The 23,307-nt window shown below is 35.7% G+C and overlaps 1 protein-coding gene across 4 annotated transcripts in view; it reads right to left on the bottom strand.

The window, feature by feature from the left end:
• DOCK7 (dedicator of cytokinesis 7) overlaps window positions 1-23,307 on the bottom strand; it is a 225,551-nt gene that overhangs the window by 163,988 nt on the left and 38,256 nt on the right. For all 4 annotated transcript variants that reach the window (XM_047788826.1, XM_047788828.1, XM_047788827.1 and 1 more), the window contains exons 3-10: window positions 23,081-23,256; window positions 22,822-22,890; window positions 19,130-19,259; window positions 18,825-19,037; window positions 18,429-18,514; window positions 17,669-17,735; window positions 16,046-16,195; window positions 6,219-6,299 (exon numbers count right to left, since the gene is read on the bottom strand). In XM_047788826.1, the coding sequence (XP_047644782.1) occupies window positions 6,219-6,299; window positions 16,046-16,195; window positions 17,669-17,735; window positions 18,429-18,514; window positions 18,825-19,037; window positions 19,130-19,259; window positions 22,822-22,890; window positions 23,081-23,256 (972 nt within the window). The remainder of the gene's footprint in view (window positions 1-6,218; window positions 6,300-16,045; window positions 16,196-17,668; window positions 17,736-18,428; window positions 18,515-18,824; window positions 19,038-19,129; window positions 19,260-22,821; window positions 22,891-23,080; window positions 23,257-23,307) is intronic.

Genomic DNA, 23,307 nt, shown 5'->3' with positions numbered 1-23,307 from the left:
AATAAAAATGGGAAAAGTTAAAAGATAAGGAAAGGATTCTAAAGGCAGCAATAGAAAAACAAAGACTGAATTACAAGGGAAACCCCATCAGCTGATTTCTCTACAGAAATGTTATAAGAAAGTGGCAAGATACATTCAAAATTCTGAAAGGGAAAAATCTACAGTCCACAATACTCTACACAGTAAGATTATCATTTAGAATAGGAGAGATAAAGAATTTCTCAGACAAGCAAAAACTAAAAAATGCAGCAATACTAAACCCATACAAAGGATATATTGAAGTCTTCTCTAAATAGAAGAGAAGTAACAATCTATAGGAAAGAGAAAAGCACAATTGGAAGGTAAATCATTTACACCAGTACACAGATTTTTATTAGAAGTAAACATAAAAAAAGAAAAAAATTTTGGTGAAAGTGATGGTAATCCCAATGAAGATCAAAAGGATGAACATGAAGATCAAAAGGATGAACATGAAGATCAAAAGGATGAAGATGTAAAAGAGAACATCAAAATCATAAACTGTGGGGGAGGAGAGTAAGAAAACGCAGATTTTTTTTTTTTTCCCCTAGAATGTATTTGACCCTATAAACTACCAGTCTAAGTCAAGCAGATATCAGAACGGGTTAACACATCAGGAAAAACAAGGTAACGAAAACATACAAGAGGAGTTCCCTTTGTGGCGCACTGGCTAATGAATCCAACTAGGAACCATGAGGTTGTGGGTTCGATCCCTGGCCTCACTGAGATCCTCAGTGAGTTAAGGATCCAGCATTGCCGTGAGCTGTGGTGTAGGTCACAGACGCAGCTCAGATCCCGAGTTGCTGTGGCTCTGGTGTAGGCCGGCGGCTACAGCTCTGATTAGACCCCTAGCCTGGGAACCTCCATATGCCATGGGTGCGGCCCTAGAAAAGACAAAAAAAAAAAACAACAAAAAAAAAACCAAGAGATTCACAAAAGCCAAAAAAGAAAAGACTAGGATAATCATCAGACCACAAAAGGAAAAACAAAAAGGAAAAGGGACAAGGAAGAAATATAAAATCAACAGGAAAACAGGGTTTAAAATGGAAAAAAAAAAATGTATCACTAATTACTTTACCTGTCAATGGACTAAATGCTCCAAACAAAAGACACAGAGTAGGAAAATGGATAAAAATACAAAAGCCGACAATATTTTACCTACAAAAGGCCCACTTTAGGGCAAAGAACACATGGAGACTGAAAGTAATGGGATGAAAAAGATATTTCATGCAAACCGAAATGACAAGAAAGCTGGGATCTCAATACTCATATCAGACAAACAGACTTCCAAACATAGGCCAAAAGGAAAGATAAAGGAGGACACTATATAATGATAAAAGATCAATACAAAAAGAAGATTTTACATACATGCACTTAATATAGGAACATCCAAATACATAAAATAAATAATAACAGACATAAAAGGAGAAAGTGTCAAGAATACAGTAATAGGAGGAGGCTTTGACACCCACTCACATCAACAGACAGATCTTCTAGACAGAAAATCAATAAACAGAGATTATAAATGATACAAAAGAACATTTAGACTTAATATTTTCAGGATATTACATCCCCCCCCAAAAAAACAGAATACACATTCTTTTCAGGTGTGCATGGAACTTTCTCTGGGACTGACCACATATTAGGGCAAAAAAAACAAGCCTCAACAAATTCAAGAATATAGAAAGTATCTTAAGCATCTTTTCTGACCACAACAGCATGAAACTAGAAATCAACCACAGAAAAAGAAAGCAGAAAAAAACAGTTATATGGACACTACTAAAAAATATGCTACTAAAAAACCAATGGGTCAATGATGAAATCAAAGAGGAAATTAAAAAATACCTAGAGACAAATGACAATGAAAACACAACCATACAAAATCTATGGGATGCAGCAAAAGGAATTCTCAGAGAGAAGTTCATAGCAACACATGTCTTCTTCAAAAAACTAGAAAAGGAGTTCCTGTCGTGGCACAGCAGAAACGAATCCAACTAGGAACCATGAGGTTCCATGTTCGATCCCCGACCTCGCTCAGTGAGTTGGGGACCCGGCGTTGCCATGAGCTGTGGTGTAGGTCACAGGCTCAGCTGGAATCTGGAGTTACTGTGGCTCTGGCATAGACTGGCAGGTGTAGCTCCAATTAGACCCCTAGCATGGGAACCTCCATATGCTGCAGGTGTGGCCCTGAAAAGACAAAAAAGACAGGAAGAAAAAAAAAAAAAAAAAAACCTAGAAAAATCTCAGAGTTGCCATCATGGCTCAGCAGAAATGAATCTGACAAGTATCCATGAGAATGCAGGTTCTATCCCTGGCCTTGGTCAGTGGGTTAAGGATCTGACATTGCCATGAGCTGTGGTGTAGGTCACAGATTCAGCTCAGATCTGGCACTGCTGTGGCTGTGGTGTAAGCCAGCAGTTACAGCTCCGATTTGATCCCTGGCTTGGGAACCTCCATATGCCACGGGTGTGGCCCTAAAAAGACAAAAAAAAAAAAAAAAAAACTAGAAAAATCTCAAATAAACAGCCTTGCCTATCACTTAAAAGAATTAGAAAGGAGTTCCCGTCGTGGCGCAGTGGTTAACGAATCCGATTAGGAACCATGAGGTTGCGGGTTCGATCCCTGCCCTTGCTCAGTGGGTTAATGATCCAGCGTTGCCGTGAGCTGTGGTGTAGGTTGCAGACACGGCTCGGATACTGCGTTGCTGTGGCTCTGGCATAGGCTGGTGGCTACAGCTCTGATTAGACCCCTAACCTGGGAACCTCCATATGCCGTGGGAGCGGCCCAAGAAATGCCAAAAAAGACAAAAAAAATTTTTTTTTTTAAAAAAAAAGACTTAGAAAAAGAACAAGCAAAACCTAACATCAGCAAAAGGGAGGAAATAGTAAACATCAAAGAGGAACTAAATAAAATAGAGAAAAAAATAGAAAAAAAAAATCAATAAAACCAAAAGCTGATTCTTTGAAAGGGTAAACAGGATGGACAAACCTCTGGCCATGTTTACCAAGAAGAAAAGAGAGAAAACCCAAATAAACAAAATAAGAAATGAAAAAGGAGGCATAACAACCAACACTACAGATATAAAATAAATGTAAGAGAATACTATGAACAATTATATCAACAAATTGAAAAACCTAGAAGAAATGGACAAATTTCTAGAAATATACAGCCCCCCAAAACTGAATCAAGAAGAAACAGGTAACTTAAATAGATAAATCACTGTATGTAAAACAGAATCTACAATTTTAAAACTCCCTACAAACAGAAGTCCAGGGCGAGATGGCTTCACAGGCAAATTCTACCAAATACACATGGAAGAATTTATACGGATTCTTCTCAAACTCTTAAAAAAAACTGAGGAGAAAGGAACACTCCCAATAACAGCCTATAAAGCCACCACTACCCTGATACCAAAACCAAAGACATCACTAAAGAACAAAATTACAGGCCAATATCCCTGATGAATATAGATGTAAAAATTCTGAACAAAATATAAGCAAACAAAATCCAACAACACATAAAAAACATCATACACCATGACCAAGTGGGATTGATCCCAAGTTCACAAGGAATGGTTCAACATATACAAATCAATCAATGCGTCACACCACATAAACAAAAGATAAAAACCACAAAATCATCTCAATAGATGCAAAAAAAAAAAAATCTGACAAAATTCAACAACCATTCATGATAAATACTCTTACCAAAGTAGGTATAGAGGGAATATATCTCCACATAAGAAAAGCTATTTATGATAAATTTACAGCCAATATAATACTCAACAGTGAAAAGTTGAGAGCCTTCCAGCTAAAATCTGAAACAATGAAAAGATACCCACTCATTTCTTCTATTCAACACAGTATTAGGAGTCCTAGCCACAGCAATCACACAAGAAAAAAAAAAATAGAAGGTATCCAAATTGGAAATGACAAAACTGTCATTACATGCAGATGACATGATACTACATCTGAAAGAAACCCTGAAGACTCCACACAAAAATTACTAAAACTGATAAATGAATTCAGCAAGATAGCAGATAAAAGATTAACATACAGAAACTGGCTGCATTCATATACACTAACAATGAAATTGAGAATGTAAAAAAACAATACTTTTTAAAATTGCACCCCCAAAAATAAAACACTTAGGAATAAACCTGACTAAGGAGATGAAAAACTTACATGGAGGGGATAATCAATAAGATCCTACTGTACAGCACAGAGAACCATATTCAATGCCCTATCATAAACCATAATGGAAAAGAATATTATTTAAAAAGCATATATAGACATGTATAACTGAATCACTCTGCTATACAGCAGAAATTAACACAACATTGTAAATCAATAATACTTCAACAAAAAATTAAAATTAAAAAATTGTATTAGGAGTTCCCGTCGTGGCACAGTGGTTAACGAATCCGACTAGGAACCATGAGGTTGCGGGTTCGGTCCCTGCCCTTGCTCAGTGGGTTAACGATCCGGCGTTGCCGTGAGCTGTGGTGTAGGTTGCAGATGTGGCTCGGATCCCACATTGCTGTGGCTCTGGCGTAGGCCGGTGGCTACAGCTCCGATTCAACCCCTAGCCTGGGACCTCCATATGCCGCGGGAGCGGCCCAAGAAATAGCAACAACAACAAAAACAACAACAACAACAACAAAAATTGTATTATTCTAAAAAAGATGGAAACAGCTGGGCCATTGTGAAACAATCACTAACTTATGACAACCATGAGGTAGGAGTGGGAGGCACAAATAGACCAATAATAAATAAGCCTAGAGTTTTAATAAAAGAAGCAAACAAAGGATTTCGCTGGTGGCTTAGCGGGTTAAGGATATGGCACTGTCACTGCTGTGACTCAGGTCACTGCTGTGAGTTTGAGCCCTGGCCCAGGAACTTCTGCATGCTTCAGGTACAGCCAAAAAAAAAAAAAAAAGAAAAAGAAAAAGAAAAAGAAACAAAAAAAAAGCATGACAAAAGGACTACACATGGAAAAAGAGTAATGATCCAAAGAGTGCATGCTTATCTGGAAGATATCCTTGGGCTGTCTCTCATTTTAGACTATCCCTGAAACAAACACTAAGATGGCCTGAAATAGCCAACCAGTGATCCAAGCATGAAAACTTACACTAATAATTTTCACATACTCTCTCCAATAGGATATTATTCAGGTATGTTCTAACGGCAGTGTCCTACCTTAGGACTCAAGGCTGGGAAGATGAAGGGAAAGATAAATCTTAGTACAATTTATTGCTGTATCTATTATATCTCCAAAGTAGATTCCTGCTTTTCAGAGTACTTAAGGAGAATAAGTACTCTTATCAAACTTACATATATCTGTATATAAGGGAAAAATGAAATAATCCAAAGTTATATGCCTATGAGCTTCAGATAGTATATAATTTAATTTGTAAAATGAAGACCTAGGGAAAGCCAGAATACTTTAATCCTAATTGCAGCCAGATATCAAGGAATCAGAGAATATCATATGCACAAACACAGCAGTATTAGCAGAAAAGGTTCAATTCTTATTCTGAATCTCCAAAAAACAGAAAGCAAAACATTTTCTAGATTGTGGTGACTTGTCCAATACTTCTCAATCACACCTCTCCTGGCTGTCTGCCGTAATAGGTCATCAGTTCAAAGATACAAAATCTGTTATTGTTATAGCTGACTCAGGAGTATCTGGGATTTGATGCCAATTGTTCACCAATTATTTCTGCTTTCTAAGTTTATCTAAATTTTAGAAATTAGTCATCTCATGGCAAAATGGAGAGTGTATTTTCTATTTTTACCATATCCCTGAATTCCCTGCAGCTAGAGAGAGACCCAGAATACTTCTGTTTTGCTAGAAAAAGTTCCACCAAAATCACTCTTTTGCAAATATAGGATATTTTTTCATTATATGGGAATAAAACTGAATTTATTTGATTCTCACCAGGAAAAAAAACTTTAAGAATCAATGAGTTTGGGGGTTAAGTGAGATTTTAAAGAAGTACAGTGCATGACTCAAGCTAGGTGACAAAGGAAAAAAAGAAAGAAAATGGGTAGGCATTAGAAAAAAAAATGAATTGGTAGTAGAATTCTTTAATATGCTCTGTATAGTAATCTCCAAAATTATAATTTTGAGGGTTGAGTTTGGGGTAGTGACTGCTAATGAGTATGAAAGTGGGGAAAATAAGAGGCATGACATTCTACCTTGGTGGCATCTGCTTCTTTGAAAATCATATACGGTTCTGCACATTCTCCAATGTCTCCTTGCTGCAGCACTTTTTCTAGCTGTCAAAGGCAAAATAATAAAGATTAATTAAGCTTAAAAATAAAAGCAACCAGCCTGGAATACAAGGATGGTTCGACATACAAAAATCATGAACATAATACACCATATTAACAGGGTAACAGAAAAACATCACATGGTCATCTTACCTGATGTAGAAAAACTAAACACCTATAAATGTAATAAAATTCATTAAGTAATTTTAAAAAAAAGAAAAACTAAACAATTCAATACGTTTTCATGGTAGAAAAATTCAGTAACTTGGGAAAGAAGAAAGCTACCTCAATATAATAAAGACCATAGAAGAAAAGCCCATAGCTAACAGCATATTTGGTGAAGAAAGACTGAAAGCTTTTCCTCTAGAATTAGGAACGAGATAAAGATGCTCACTGTTGCCAATTCTATTCAACATAGTACTGGAAGTCTGAGCCAGAACAAACAGACAAGGAAAAGAAACAAAAACATCCAAACTGAAAAGGAAGAAGTAACATAATCTCTGTTCACAAACAACATTATCTTTTATATAGAAAACTGTAATATTCTACAGAAAAATTGTTAGAATACATAAATTCAGCAAAGTCGTACAATACAAAATCAATACACAAAAGTCAGGTGCATTTCTATACCCTAACAATGAGCAATTCAAAAAGGAAATTAATAGCAAGTTAATTACAGATCTGGCATTATCACTGCAGTGGCTTGGGTCACTGCTGTGGCACAGGTTTGATCCCTGGCCCAGGAACTTCTACATGAACTTCCACAGGCCATGTCAGGCATGGCCAAAAAAAAAAAACAATTTTTAAAGGAAATTAAGAAAATAACTCCATTTACAATAGGATCAAAAAGAATAAAATACTGAGGAATTAATAAAAAGGTGAAAGATATGTAATCTGAAAACTATAAATAGTTTAATGATTTTCAACAAGTGGAGAAAGAACAGTTTTTTCAACAAATGCTATTTTAAAAAAAAGTTGAATATCCAATGCAAAAGAATAAAGTTGGACCCCTATGTTACATTACACACAAAAATTAACTGAAAACAGATCAAAGACCTAAACATAAATGTAAAACTATAAAGCTCTTAAAAGAAAAAATAAAGGAAAAGCTTCATGTGATTGGATTTGGAGATGTTTTCATGGACTTAACACAACAAAAAGCACAGGCGGAGTTCCCGTCATGGCTCAGTGGCTAACAAATCCGACTAGGAACCATGAGGTTGTGGGTTCGATGCCTGGCCTCGCTCAGTGGGTTAAGGATCCGGCGTTGCCGTGAGCTGGGGTGTAGGTTGCAGACGCGGCTCAGATCCCACGTTGCTGTGGCTCTGGCGTAGGCCGGCGGCTACAGCTCCAATTCGATGCCTAGCCTGGGAACCTTCATGTGCCACGGGAGTGGCCCAAGAAAATAGCAAAAAGACAAAAAAAAAAAAAAAAAAGGTACAGGCAACAAAAGCAAAAATAGTAAAATTGGATTATATCAGAATTTTAAACTTTTGTATATGACAACACAATCAACAGAGTGAAAAGGCAACCCACAGAATGAGAGAAAATATTGAAAACATTTGCAAATCACATATCTGATAAGGATTTAATATCCAGAACAAAGAAATCCTACAACTCAACAACAAAACTATAATATGATTTTCAAATGGACAAAAGACTTGAATAGACATTTCTCCAAAGAAGACATACAAATGTCTACAAAGCATATAAAAAACACTAATGTCACGAATCCTTAGGGAAATGCAAATCAAAACCACAATCTTAACATCTATCAGAATGGCTGCTATCAGATAAACAGACAGATAGATATCAAGAATTGGAAAGGATATGGAAAACTGGAACCCTTGTGTGCTTTTGGGAGTGTAATTATTTGTACATCTACTATAGAAAATACTACAGAGGTTCCTCCAAAAATTTAAAAACAAAATTATATAACTCAATCTATTTGTGGGTAAAATTGAAAGCAGTGACTCAAACAGATATTTGTGCACCCACGTTCACAGCAGTATTATTCATAATAGCCAAAATGTAAAAGCAATTCAAGTGTCTGTCAAGAAATGGTGTGTAGGTGTTTGTGTGTATGTATACACACACAATGAACTATTATTCAGCCTTAAAAAGGGAGAAAATTCTGAAACATGCTTCAACCTGGATAAACTTTAAAGACAACAGGCTAAGTGAAATAAGCCAGTTACAAAAAGACAATAACTGTATGGTTCAATTCAAATGAAGCACCCAGAATAGACAAACTCATAGAAACAGAAAGCAAAATGGTATTTGGCTGGGGCTGAAGAGAAGGGGAAACAAGAGCTGTTGCTTAATGTGTACAGAGGGTTAAGGTTTTGTTTGCAGATGAAAATTTCTACAGACTGGTTGCACAATAATGTAAATATACTTAATACTGAACTGTGCACATAAAAGAATAAAGATTGTAAATTTTATGTTTTGTGTAGTTCACCTCAATTAAAACTATTAATAAAAGTACTCACAGTCATAAAGTCATCTCCATTTAATGTAACATCAAAGTATAAAATTAAAATTTAAAAAGACAACTCATAAAATATTAAATGGCCAATACAATAGTTTCTACATATCATTTTTCTCCAAATTGTCTCACTTTACCCCTATAAAATCTTTAATTAAAAAAAAAACAAAACAAAGGGAGTTCCTGTCGTGGCGCAGCGGTTAACAAATCTGACAAGGAACCGTGAGGTTGAGGGTTCGATCCCTGGCCTTGCTCAGTGGGTTAAGGATCTGGCGTTGCCTTCAGCTGTGGTGTGGGTCACAGACGCAGCTCGGATCCCACGTTGCTGTGGCTCTGGCATAGGCCAGCAGCTACAGCTCTGATTAGACCCTTAGCCTGGGAACCTCCTTATGCCATGGGAGCGGCTCAAGAAAAGGCAAAAAAAACCAAAAAACAAACAAACAAACAAAAAAGATGGAGTTCTCCTCATGGCTCAGCGGAAATCTGACTAGCATCTGTGAAGACACAGGTTCAATCCCTGGCCTTGCTCAGTGGGTTAAGGATCCAGCATTGCCGTGAGCTGTGGTATAGGTAGCAGATTTGGCTTGGATCCCATGTTGCTGTGGCTGTGGTGTGGGCCAGCAGCTACACCTCCAATCTGACCCCCAGCCTGGGGACCTCCATATACTGCTAGTGTGGCCCTAAAAAGACAAAAAAATTTTTAAAAATTTTTAAATAAAAATTTAAAAATATATGTAAAATAGGATGAAAGTTCAGGCACTAAATCAAGCATACATAGGAACTTAGTCCACACTAAAGTTGATACTTCAATTTAGTGCGTGAAGAATATATAAAGAGCACCTACAAATCAGTAGATTACTATCACGATTAATAATTAAAATGAAAATAATCCAATGAAATGAATGACTACACAGCTGTATTTTTTCATTTAAAACTTATGTATCCTACATACACTTAAAATTTTTGTTATGTATGTATACGAATAAGTTAAAAAAGCACTAACTGTCTGAAAAAGCACTTCACAAAACAGAATATCGAAATGGCCAACATATCACTCAACATTCTCAGTCATCATCAGGGAACTGTAAATTAAAACCAAATTGATATAACCCTGCAAATATACCGGAAATGAAATATATTAAAAATTAATGAAATTAAAATGTAAAATAAAATAAAACCTGCTAACAAATATTAAGGAGGAAATGAAGGAAATGAAATTCTCAAGCACTGCTGATGAGAGTGAGAACTACCATGTCAGAACACTGGTTGTTTCTAAAGCTGAAGCTGTACACACACTAATCCACTAATTCGACACCTATCTGTATACTCAGTAGAAATACAAATATATATTTGCACCAAAAATCATACTTGAAAAGGTTTGCAGCAGCATTACTTATAATAGCCAAAAGTGAGAAATAACCCCAATGTCCACTGACAACTAGAATGGACAGACTTTGATAGTCAGTCATATAACAGGATATTATATAGAATGAAAAACAACCAACTGCTGCTACATGCAAAAATGATGAATCATAGTCATAATTCTTTAGACTGTCAGACACAAGAATATATACGATTTATATATATATATCCTTTTATATGAAATTCAAAAAGGGACTAAACTAATCTATGCTGATACAGGCCACTGCAGCAGAAGAGGGCACAAAGAAGGCTGTTGGGAAATGTTCTATACCTTGATCTGAATGGTGGTTACATAACTGAGTACAGAGTAATTAAAGAAAGTGTACACCCTGTGCACGTTATGAACTATAAATGAAAGTTTACAAAGAAAAGATAACTGAATTTCCAAATACCAGTGACAAATGAAATATCAAATTACACTTATACGTGGAATCTAAAATATGACACTAATCAACACATCTACGAAACAAAAACAGACTCACAGATATAGAAAACAGACTTGTGGTTGCCCAGGGTGAAGGGAAGCGGGGGAGGGAAGAATTAGGAGTTTGGGGTTAGTAAACTATTACCTACAGGGCGGATAAACAACTGTGTCCTACTGCACAGCACAAGGGAACTATATTCAGTATTCTGGGATAAGCCATAATGGAAGAGAATATGAAAAAATGTATTATGTATAAATGAGTCGCTATGGTGTACAGCAGAAACTAAAACATTATAAATCAACTACACTTCAATAATTTTTCTGAAAAAAATCTAATTACCAGGAAATTATAGGAGGAAAAGACCAAACACACGGAGGGCTATACTGTTTTCACTGACTGAAGAACCTAACAGTTTAAAGATGTCAACTTTCCCAAACTGATCAATATATTTAAGGCAATCTCGAGTTCTTTCTTGAAAGAGTATGGGGGGAGAGGGGGAGTGAAGAGGGACTGACAAGAAAAATTTATATAAAAATGTAAAGGGTCAAGAACATTCAAGCCAATCTTAAAGAATAAAGCTGGAGGAAAAAAACATACTATATGTTATAAACTACAATAATGACAACAGTGTAGTACTGGTGCCAATTTAGGACAAACAGACCAGTAGAACAAAAAAAGCCTCTAGGAAAAAAATCTCATATATATGAACATTTGATTTATGACATAGGATGCTTTGCAAAGGCAGTCCGAGAAAAAGCAGTCTTTTCAATAAATAGTGCAGGGTCACTTGGTTATTCATATGCCATGGGAAATAAAACTTCATCTCTACTTCACTCCAAATTTACATATATAAGGTGAAACAATTAGTCCTTTAAGGGATCACTTAAGAGAGTATGTTTTTGAACGCGAGGGAGGTAAAAAGTTCATATACAGAAAACAAAACACCACAGCCATTAAGAAAACGTTTGATAAGTTAGAGAGCACATCAACTATAAACTTTGGTTTATAACACGATAACGTCCTATGAGAAAGCAAGCACAGAGTGGCAAAAAAAAGTGTGACTACAAATAACCAACAACAAAATAACATCCAGAATATATTAAGAATTCTTACAAATCAATAAAAATCTGGGCATAGTTATAGTTTACATGTCATATAGTTTACATGACATATCGTTTACACGTCATTTCCAAATAATCTGTGGAAACCTCTACGGCAGCGTCTACCAAAGGTCACACAAATAACTATCACTCAGTCATTCTACTCTCAGGAATATGCTAAACAGAAATGAGTATATATGTCTATCCTCAAGGAATGCTAATGTTCAAAAAATTACTTATAAGAGCCATAAAATGAAATGAACCAAAATGTCTACTATCACTAAAATGAATAAATTATGATAAACTCATATAATGAAATACAACAAAGCAACGTAAATGAATATTCAAATTGCTGCATGCGGCAGCAGATTAAGCACACACCCGTGTAGAATGGAAAAAAGCAAGTCAAGGGAGTTCCTGCTGTGGCGCTGCGGTAACCAGCCAACTAGTATCCATGAGGATGTGGGTTCACTCCCAGGCCCTGCACAGTGGGTTAAGGAGCCGGCCCTGCCATGAGTTGTGGTGTAGGTTGCAGACATGGCTCAAATCTGGTGTTGCTGTGGCTGTGGTGTAGGCCAGCAGCTATAGCTCCAATTAGGCCCCTAGCCTGGGAACATCCACATGCCTAAGGTGAGGCCCTAAAGAGACCAAAAAAAGAAAAAAGGAGTTCCCATCGTGGCTCAGTGGTTAACGAATCCGACTAGGAACCATGAGGTTCCGGGTTCGAGCCTTGGCCTTGCTCAGTGGGTTAAGGATCTGTCGTTGGCGTGAACTCGCATCCCGCATTGCTGTGGCTCTAGTGTAGGCCAGCGGCTACAGCTCCGAGTCGACCCCTCGTCTGGGAACCTCAATATGCCGCAGAAGCAGCCCTAGAAAAGGCAGAAAGACCAAAACGAAAAAAAACAAAAAAACAAAAACCCAGAAAAAAGCAAGTCAAAAGTATACATACTGTGTTCCCAGTAATGCAGTGTTAAAAAGCAAGCAAAAAAATAAAAAATAAAATAAAAATTAAAAAAAAAAGGAGCAGTGAACAGGATGGGGCACAAGGGTAGTATCTGGGATTCATGTAATGTTTGTTTCTTAGCCTGGGAATCTAATGACATAAATGTATTCATTGTGGGATAATTCATCAAAAAAAATATATATATATGACTTTGTACTTTCTGTCATACTTCAATTAAAAATTAATTAAAATAATTTCAAGCAAACTTTATCATCATTACCCTATTGTAATCCAAGTTTTTGTCAATTTGTAGGTTCCTTTCAAGGCGCTTTTTTTATTCTCTAAAACAGCAGACTTACATAAACAATAATCCAAACATAGTAGTATTACCCTTTCACATATTCACCAGAAAGTAATTATGCTAAAGAACCATGCACAATGTGCGAGAAATTAATAAACCTGGCTGAGCCAGGATCCCAGTACACCAGACAGTGACAGATTACAATACCCCCAATTCTTTACCCTTCTTTTACCCCTCTCATTGCTATATGACACTGCAATTCCTCTAAATAAAGATGCCAAGTATATATCAGAACTCCATGATTTTGTATTCAGTCATACGACCTGTTTTTATCAATAAAATGTTAACTGTGACATGACTAAAGGTTAGAAAAGATTATGATAGGAGTTCCCGTCGTGGCGCAGTGGCTAACGAATCTGACTAGGAACCATGAGGTTGCAGGTTCGGTCCCTGCCCTTGCTCCGTGGGTTAACGATCCGGCGTTGCCGTGAGCTGGGGTGTAGGTTGCAGACGCGGCTCAGATCCCGTGTTGCTGTGGCTCTGGTGTAGGCCAAAGGATACAGCTCCGATTTGACCCCTAGCCTGGGAACCTCCATATGCCTCAGGAGCGGCCCAAGAAATAGCAAAAAGACAAAAAAATAAATAAATAAATAAATAAAATAAAACATTTAAAAAAGAAAAAAAAAGAAAAGATTATGATAGAGCATGATAATGTGAGAAAAAAGAATTTATACATGTGTGACTGGGTCACCTTGCTGTACAGTAGAAAATTGACAGAACACTGTAAATAAAAACCATTATAAAAAAAAAAAAAAAAGGTTTGAAAAGAGCCTGTGCAACAGGGTCTGCTGTTTGGCACTCCCACAGTCACCATGAGAATATGCCAGTCTAGCCTGCTAGAAAAGAGAAATTTAAGAACAATTCAGCTAAATCAACTGACCCCCAGCCAACCTACAAACAGTTGGAAGAAGCACAACCACCTAACAGATTACAGCCTAGATCAGCTGACCACCAGACAACTCATATACATGAACTAAATACTGCTTATTTTGTCTTTTTTTTTTTCTTACAGAGCAAAAATTAATACATAGATCAAGGGGATTTTTCTCTCAAAAACCAAAAACATCCTGCTGGACTACGGTTTAAGAAAACCTCGTAAGTGCATTTTCTTTAAAATTAGTATAACATTTTGACCTGCTCATATTTTCGAAATTATAGAAAAGTCTTTTTCTATGTATATACAAATATTTATGGGTGTATAGGTAAATGTGCCTATATTTTACACAATTAGGATCATATAGTATGAAGAATTTCAGGAGTTCCCATCGTGGCGCAGTGGTTAATGAATCCGACTAGGATCCATGAGGTTGCGGGTTCGGTCCCTGCCCTTGCTCAGTGGGTTAAGGATCCGGCGTTGCCGTGAGCTGTGGTGTAGGTTGCAGACGTGGCTCGGATCCCGAGTTGCTGTGGCTCTGGCGTAGGCCGGTGGCTACAGCTACGATTAGACCCCTGGCCTGGGAACCTCCATATGCCGCGGGAGTGGCCCAAGAAATAGCAAAAAAAAAAAAGTATTTCATTTTCAAGTAGTCAGTATTCCAATCATCATCTCTATCTTTCCAGCTCATTTCCTCAAATACATTCTATTTTATGAAGTTATTATTTTCCCATGTAAAATACCTGTGTATATGCATTTGTCATTGCATTAATATCTAGAACTTTTACTCTTAAGTGAGTTTCTGAAGACACTGCTGCTAAATCTTTGCTTGCAGGACTGTTCATTGTAACTAAGATTTATTTTAACCTGAATTCATAGAAATGTGTCCACAAATTAGGACATTATTCCTGTGGGTAAATAAAATTCATTTCATGAAAATCCACTTTACAACCTTATTATAAAATTCATTACCTTTTTATGATAATTTTATATAAATAAAGATAAAATGACTAAAGAATATATTTAGGGTACTCTCAAGTCAAGGTCAAGTTAAGGTAAATTATTCTTAAATTACCCTAAGCTAAGTAGTTTAGTAATATTCAGATTTTAGAATTTGTAATCCTTATTCTTAATTGGCTGTCAGTCAAATCATAATGCTCCACTATCTCAATGATTTAGATTTTAGTATTTATATAATTTAGGAACTAAGTGATAAGATCATAGCATAGCTCCTATGAGGGTTAATTTTAAATGCCAACATGGCTAGGCTATAAGTACCAGTCTAGATATTGCTATGAAGGTATTTCTTAGAGGTGATTAACTTTTAAATCAGACTTTGAGTAGAAGAGAGTATCCTCTATAATGTGGGTAGGCCTCATTCAGGTAGCTGAAGACCTAAAGAGCAAAGACTAAGGTTTCACCAAAGAAGGAATTCTCCAGTCTGCAATACAAAAATCCTGAGTTTTCAGTCTGCTGCTCTGTGAAATTCAGACTCAAGACTACAACATCAACTTTTACCTAAATTTCCAGGCTGCCCTCCTGCCCTACACATTTCAAACTTGCTAGCCCCCACAATCACATGAGCTGATTCCTTAAAATGAATCAGTCCTTCTTTGTGTGTGTGTGTGTGTGCATGTGTGTATGCAGTGTGTATCTCCCTCTCATTGATCTGCTCCTCTGGAGAACCCTAATACAAAGCTCCCCATTGAAGAAAAAGCTAGGTAGCACTGTAGTGTATGTCCAATATTATGTTAAGAAATATTAAGATGAAAAAAAATAGGTGTAGTTCCTGTTGCAGCTCAGTGGGTTAAGAACCTGACACAGTGTCCGTGAGTTCAATCCCTGGCCTCATTCAGTGGGTTAAGGGTCCAGCGTTGCCACAAGCTATGGTATAGATAGCAAATGTGGCTTGGTTCAGTATGACGGTGGCATACGCCACAGCTGCAGCTCCAATTCGACCCCTAGCCCAGGAACTTCCAATACACCAGAGGTGTGGCCATTAAAAAAATTTTTTTTCATAAATAAATAAATTTTTAAAAAGGTGAAGATAAAACTTTTGCTTATGAAAAGTTTGCAATATTGATAGTGAGACAAGTATACAGACACAACACAGACAAATATACATAGAATTATTCTCACCTTTATTACAAGAAAAACATCTTGGGAAGGATATGTGATAGAAAAAATAGCTGATCTTGCCAGGGTAGTAATGGCAGCTGGTGGTACATGTGGACGTAATAATCCTTTCATCTGCTCAGAATTAAGGTCAAAATAAAAGTTTTCTGAAATCTAAAAAGCATATTAATATATTATTTTAAAAATCTGTGCATTTCATAAAAACTCACAAAAATCATACATACTCAGTCTTGAAATGTTACAGATATTACAGCATTATACTGAGAAACACGTTACCACATATTTCATTGATGGATCTTTACATGTCTAAATCAAAGGAAAAAACATAATACAAAAAATATATTCTAAAGAACCATATACTAAACTTTTGATTAGAAATGTAACTTCTAGTAAAGTATACAAAGAAATTATTAAGATGAATGGCCTCAAATTGAGTCTTTAAAAATTCACAGGAAGAGTATCTCAGGAGATCTGATTTAGCAAATACATGCTGCTGGAGCAGAGTTCCACTACAGAAATCCATAGTATGTTGACAGCAGAAGTCACTAGAAGCACTTCGAATTTCTACTACACATTAGGCTTAGAATATTGAAATGCTGTATGAGATGATCCCCTGAAAAACTCCTAAGTGTAATAAAGATATGATGGCAAAACTAAGAGCAGTATTTTAGACAAGAACAATTAAATATGTATCAATGATCTTTTACAGAGTGAGAATTTGACAATTACATCAACAAAAATTCACTGTCACCATCATTCTAATCTTTTATCCATCACCTGCCTACTAAAATGCTTTTCTTCATGGACATGGAGAAGAGACTTGTGGTTGCCAAAGGAGAGAGAGTGAGAGGACTGGGAGTTTGGGATTAGTAGATACACGTTACTGCATTTGGAGTGGATAATCAATGAGATCCTGCTGTATAGCACAGGGAAAAATATCTTATGAAGGAATATGATGGAGGATAATAAGAGAAAAAGAATGTGTGTGTGTGTGCGCACACATGACTAGGTCACTGCTGTACAGCATAAATTGACAGAACATTGTAAATCAACTATAACAAAAAATAAATTAAAAATAAATACATAAAATGTCTTTCTTGTAATTTTTTTCTATTTCTTAAAATTAAAAGAAAGTTGCTTCTGCTACTTGCCTTTGGAATTCTTTCAATGAAATAAAAACTAGGTCAACTAAACTATTTTATATTAAAAAAAATTCGTAGTAAGTCTTAAATTTCTATTTTCTCTTTTAAAAATCCATGTTTAGGAGTTCCCATCATGGCTCAGCAGTTAACAAACTGGACTAGTATCCATGAGGACACAGGCTCGATCCCTGGCCTCACTCATTGGGTTAAGGATCCGGCACTGCCATGAGCTGTGGTGTAGGTTACAGATTCGGCTCGGATTCTGCATTGCTGTGGCTCTGGAGTAGGCTGGCAGCTACACCTCCGATTGGACCCCTAGCCTGGGAACCTCCATATGCTATGGGTATAGCCCTAAAAAGACAAAAACAAATAAATGTCCATGTTTCATAATTCTCAAAAAATCCTTACTTATTAAACAACTTAAAAATAGCCTTCTGAACTTATGATTGTGACAAACGACTATGTTCAAATTATATAACCTTACTTTTTTCTTTTCCTTGACATCATATAAAGCCAAACTTGCAAATATGGGTTCAATTTCAATCTCAAACCTTTAGGAAGGAAAAGGATAAAGTAGTTTAAAAATACATGTAAAGAAGAATGGATATGTGTATATGTATAACTGAATCACTCAGTTGTACAGCAGAAATTAACACAACCCTGTAAATCAGTATACTTCAATAAAACCTTTTAAAAAATGAAATAAATATAAAACACATGGTTTAAGAGAAATTCTCCTTCCAGAAATAAATTACCTCAATATCATGTATTTTTCTACATTGGTGCTACACCGTCCATACTATCCCTCTTCCTGAAACACACTTTCATATGTATGTCTTTCGCAGTCTAAATCAACCCTTACCTTACTTCCAAATTTCAGAAAAAACAAAGCCTACCATGTAGTAAATTTAAAATCAACCCTAAAGAAAACGATATTTTGTCTTTGTATCCCCCAAGCCAAGGACAGTGTCTGATAAATACTAAAGATTTCAGTGAATGTTTTTTTTTTTCAAATTTTAAGACTAACTGTACAGTGGAGACAGGTTGTCAGAAAGAGGTCAAAAATGCTCTAAAGCTCGGCATTTTGGACAAGATTAAATGCTTGGTAGCACTTAAAATTACACATAGAATAGTAATTTTCAAAATGACAAAATACAAGTATAAAATCTATCAGGATTTTGTTATACTAATCAAAATGTTATTCTAGAATATAAAAGTTATTAGTACACAAAATAAATACTCACTTGAGTGATAAACATTTTACAAGAAGTCTTTGACCAAAATGTTCTTTGGGCACATCCGGAACACTAAGTCGTTCTATTGGTTCTTCCTGCAAATTAACAAGCAACACCAAAATGAACATGCTTACTATATTTCAACTCTCTACAATTTATTTTGTAAGAACTTATTTTATTAATCTACTATGTTTAGTCTTCACAATTGAACACAGAAAAGAATGGCCTATTTATCCTCAAACAGGAGTCATTAGATCCCACGTGTGCTCAATTACATTTCATTTACAAAAAGCATAGCTCTAGTTAAGTTTTATTCCCTCCATTATTAAAATACTATATACAATGCATACTCTCAAAACATCTATCTTAATAATCATTTTCCCCTTTATATTCAAATATCTATACCTCATCTGGTGACGGATGCAAAGCAAAGAGTTCCTTGTAACGGTTTGATTTCCTCTGATCGTCATTTTGACGGTCTATTTCTTCATTTGGAGTTCGATCAAGCAAATTGGGAAGCAAAGCATCAGGAAGTGAATTTTTCAAGTCAAAAATACTGCAGGCCCAGCTACCCCTTGGAGTATCGTCTATTGACATTGAACGTCTTTTAAGATCATCCTGCCATGCAAAACATTAATATATTAATTAATAAATAAAAAATAAACTATTTTAAAAAACTTCTTATAGTCATTTAAAAATAAAAGTATTACTTGTTCATCCTGGTAGTTGTTGCCATCTGGAGCTTCATCGGATTCAAAGACCTGTTTTGGCAAACCTTTTTGCCTTTCTTTCTGTTTATCTAATGTATTAGGATTAAATCCTGTTCCCAGTTTATGATATCTATTCAAAATAAAATAATTAAGTAAATACAAATGTTTGAAAATTTTTCACTTTTTCATCATTATATAATAAGCCAAAAGTTTTCTGCATTATTTCTTTACATAGTAAGAGTGTATTCTGACAGTTTTGAGTGTTTTAAATGTTTAACCAGAGGTTTAAGAACACTTCCATGCAAAGTTCCTTTAATCCACCTACAAAGCAGATTATGAGTTTCAGAAGTAAATCATATTGTCCTTTTTCTTGACAATCATGTGGACAGAATCTACGTCCTTTCAATACAGAGAACTGGTCAGTAAAAGGAAAGGATGGGAAGCCAGGTTAAAAAATAAGAGAGTAGAAAATATATACTCCATTCAAAACAATCTAAATTTTTAAAAGGCAAAAAATATATAAAGCATTAAACACCTTAAAGTTTCAAAGAGCCAAACACATTTTGGTGTATCTCATATATAAAAGATCTTATACAACCTAAAGCTTCAAACTTTCAAAATGAAAAATAGCAAGATCTACACCACTGTATACACATATTCTTCATTAACACATACTGTCATATAATATATAAATCAGGCTAAGAACAACTTAAATTAATGCAAACTTCTTTTACATTGTCCAAGAATATCAGGGACCCTAAGATCAAAGAGCAATTACTATTCCACACCTCATATAGTCAAACTAGGGAAATTTTTAATTGGAGCAAAAACAATGATAATTATCAAAGGATGATATGGTTCTATAAGTAAATTTATGAGACAGTAAAGAATCACCCTTGATATGAATTATTCACATCATGTCTTGTTGCTAAAGGTATTAAAATACCAGTTACCTGATGTTCACATCACAGCATAATTACGAAATAAAAGAAAGTGTTTCTCTCTGGGAAAACTACAGATACTCAGTACCTTATAAATTTTTGGTTTCATCTTATGATTTAGTATCCTACTTTTCAGTCACATCCACTCTGCCATTAAAACTGTCTGCTGAGTTTTCAATTTTTTTTAACTGAACAAAATTTTTATTTCCAAAGATAACTAGTTGATTTCTTATATGATTACCATATCATTTCACTTAGGATATTAGTTACACATATGGGTTTTGATCAGTATTCTATTAACTCTTTCCTAAGTTAGTTCTTTTATTTGTAGTTTGATAATTCTCTTTCAAGTGCATTGTTTTTCATCAAATAGTTGACTATTCTAGGTTCCAACACTCATTTTTTATTCTGTAACCCCACATCTGCTAGAAATACTGTATATCTGCTTAGCACAGCACATACTAATGGTTATGAAGAAGAGGACCTCATGTTACCAGGCAGAGTCCACCTGGTATCTAGTCTTCTGGGTATGAGGGCTCCTTCCTGCATGGTATGTTCCCTTGCTCCCATAATTAGTGCTTTAAAAATAGGCAGCTACCTCTGCTCCCATTTCTGTGCAGAGAGGGTATGGGAGGAGATTCAAAGTAACCAAATGTTCAACATTTACCACAGGTTCCCCTTCCACTGCCTGTGTTCACTGTTTCTGAGCTTAAAGCACTACTGAAGCTTTTGCATATATCTTCTCCATAGATCATTCTGTGCTGTAGTTTTCAGTCATATGATTGTGTTTCAACCACATTTTTTATATTTTAGAGATACTTTAAAACTTCAAGTCCACCAAAAGCATCCCTTTTGTCTTCCATAATAAATAAAAACAAATAATATCTAGTATAACAGAAAAAAATATAAGCATTAGCATCTGATGCCCCTAGGTTCTAATCCTGGCAATGCCACTTTTTGGCTATGGAACCTCAAAGAAGTTACTTAACTACTATGAGCCTGAGCTACCTTATCTGATGGAACCTTAAATGAGATCAGTGTAAAGGACCCAATAAAATGCCCAGCATACAGCAAATAACCATAAATGTTAACTACCATACCTTCTTGACTGAATCATGATTAGAATTAAGTAGTAGGAGTTCCCATCATGGCGCAGCAGAAACAAATCTGATCAGGAACCATGAGGTGGCAGGTTTGATCCCTGGCCTCACTCAGTGGGTTAAGGATCCAGCGTTGCCATGAGCTGTGGTGTAGGTAGCCAACACAGCTCAGATCTGACATTGCTGTGGCTGTGACATAGGCTGGCAGCTACAGCTCCGATTAGACCCCTAGCCTGGGAACCTCCATATGCTGCGGATGTGGCCCTAAAAAGACCAAAAAAAAAAAAAAAGAATTAAGTAGTAGATTCCATGATTCGCAGTTAATAAATTTTTACAACTAATCTCTTCATTAAGATTTCTGATTATAAGTTTCCAACACATGTGCAGAGAGGTAAAGACTGGAATTATCTGACAGACGAACAATCTTCTTCAGTAATGTCTAAAATCTGGCTATCAAAACACCTATCAAAATTTTAAGTCCATAAAAACATCTCTTCTTTATAAAGGGTAGCAGACTGTGCTTTTATCAGGTCACACTAAAACTAAAAAAGCATGTCAGCAGTATCCCCAAGAGGTATGCTTAGCACAGTATTAAATGCAGTGAAATAAGACAATGGCCATAAGAGCAATACAATAAGCAATTGATACATCATTGCTGCTAGTACATTTTAGCACAGGTAACTTCATTTCTCAAAACTATAATGTCATAACAGAATTTTCCACCACTTTAGTCATTATATTTCCTTTAGAAAAATAAAAAAAGAGTAAGAAGGTTCAAGATAAAGACTCTTCCTAATTATGCAAATTAGCGAAAAAAGGAGTTTTATTTCTTAATCTGACTTAACATTTCAAATGCCATCCATTAGAAATATAAATTTGGAGTTCCCATCATAGCGCAGCAGAAACAAATCCAACTAGAAACCATGATATTGTGGGTTCGATCCCTGGCCTTGCTCAGCGGGTTAATCCGGCATTGCCATGAGCTGTGGTGTAGGTCACAGACACTGCTAGGATCTGGCATTGCTGTGGCTGTGGCTGTGGCTGTGAGCTGCAGCTCCAATTAGACCCCTAGCCTGAGAACCTCCATATGCCATGGGGGGTGGCCCTAAAAAGCAAAAAAAGAAAAAGAAAGAAAGAAATACAAGTTTTGTGATGAAATAAAACAATATTTTGTACAAATACTTACTTGATTGGATGTATGGGTCAAGAACCTCTAAATATTCAATTAATAAAAGGCAAAGACCTTTCAAACAGCTTAATCTGGAAACCTGGCTATTAAATTTAACCTAACCCTTTAAGTTTTGGTAAATTGAATTCTTTTTGAGAAATACAAATTATTCACCAAAGTCTACCCATGATTTCCCAAAAGAATCAGACTACAAATCATTATCATTACATATTATTAATTATTAATGATCTATTTTAATACAGAAAAATAGTATCTCCATGAACCTATTATTTCATAAGGAAAGTAAGTGAAAGTAATTGTAGAACTCCGAAAGAGAAAATATCTATATACAAATGTTCTTCTTTTACTTTTTCAGCTATTTTTTGATGAATTTTCAGGTCTCATAATTAGTACTAATCTCCTTTAGTCTGTTTATAGATCCTACTAAGTATTTTTAAATGTTATAATAAACATATAACTTACTTTCTGATCACAATTGCCCAGTCTTCTGTATAACTTCTTATACAATCTCTAACATGAGGATCCATTTCACTATTTTAAAACAAAAAATATATTTTTTAATTTAGACAGGAAAGCAATGATGTTTGTGAATTTGGCTTCTGTAATCCTATTCATATAATAGAAAACAACAGCACCACAAGAAATAGAATCTAAATAACATAATGGCAAGTAGCCTTTCAATAGTTACACTAAAACCACAAAGAGTTAAATGTCTCCTTACCTTTCTTCAGGTACAGCTGAAACAAGGGTTCTGCAGTCCCTAGGACTATAAACCACTTCAATATCATCTGGAGGGAATTCAATCAAATCCCTTAAAGGCCCAGAATCCACAGCTAAAGGATGAGTAATGAGGTAATCTTCCAAATCCACTGGATCTACTGCTTCAGTAAGGGGCACCTTTACAAAGAGGGGTGAATGTGAGACATGGGTAGAAAGGGAGAGGCAGAT

The sequence above is a fragment of the Phacochoerus africanus genome, chromosome 8 (assembly GCF_016906955.1).
Source record: "Phacochoerus africanus isolate WHEZ1 chromosome 8, ROS_Pafr_v1, whole genome shotgun sequence".
Taxonomy (NCBI): domain Eukaryota; kingdom Metazoa; phylum Chordata; class Mammalia; order Artiodactyla; family Suidae; genus Phacochoerus; species Phacochoerus africanus.
The sequence above is the reverse complement of the archived record's forward strand: the minus strand, read 5'-3'. Positions and strand labels throughout refer to the sequence as shown.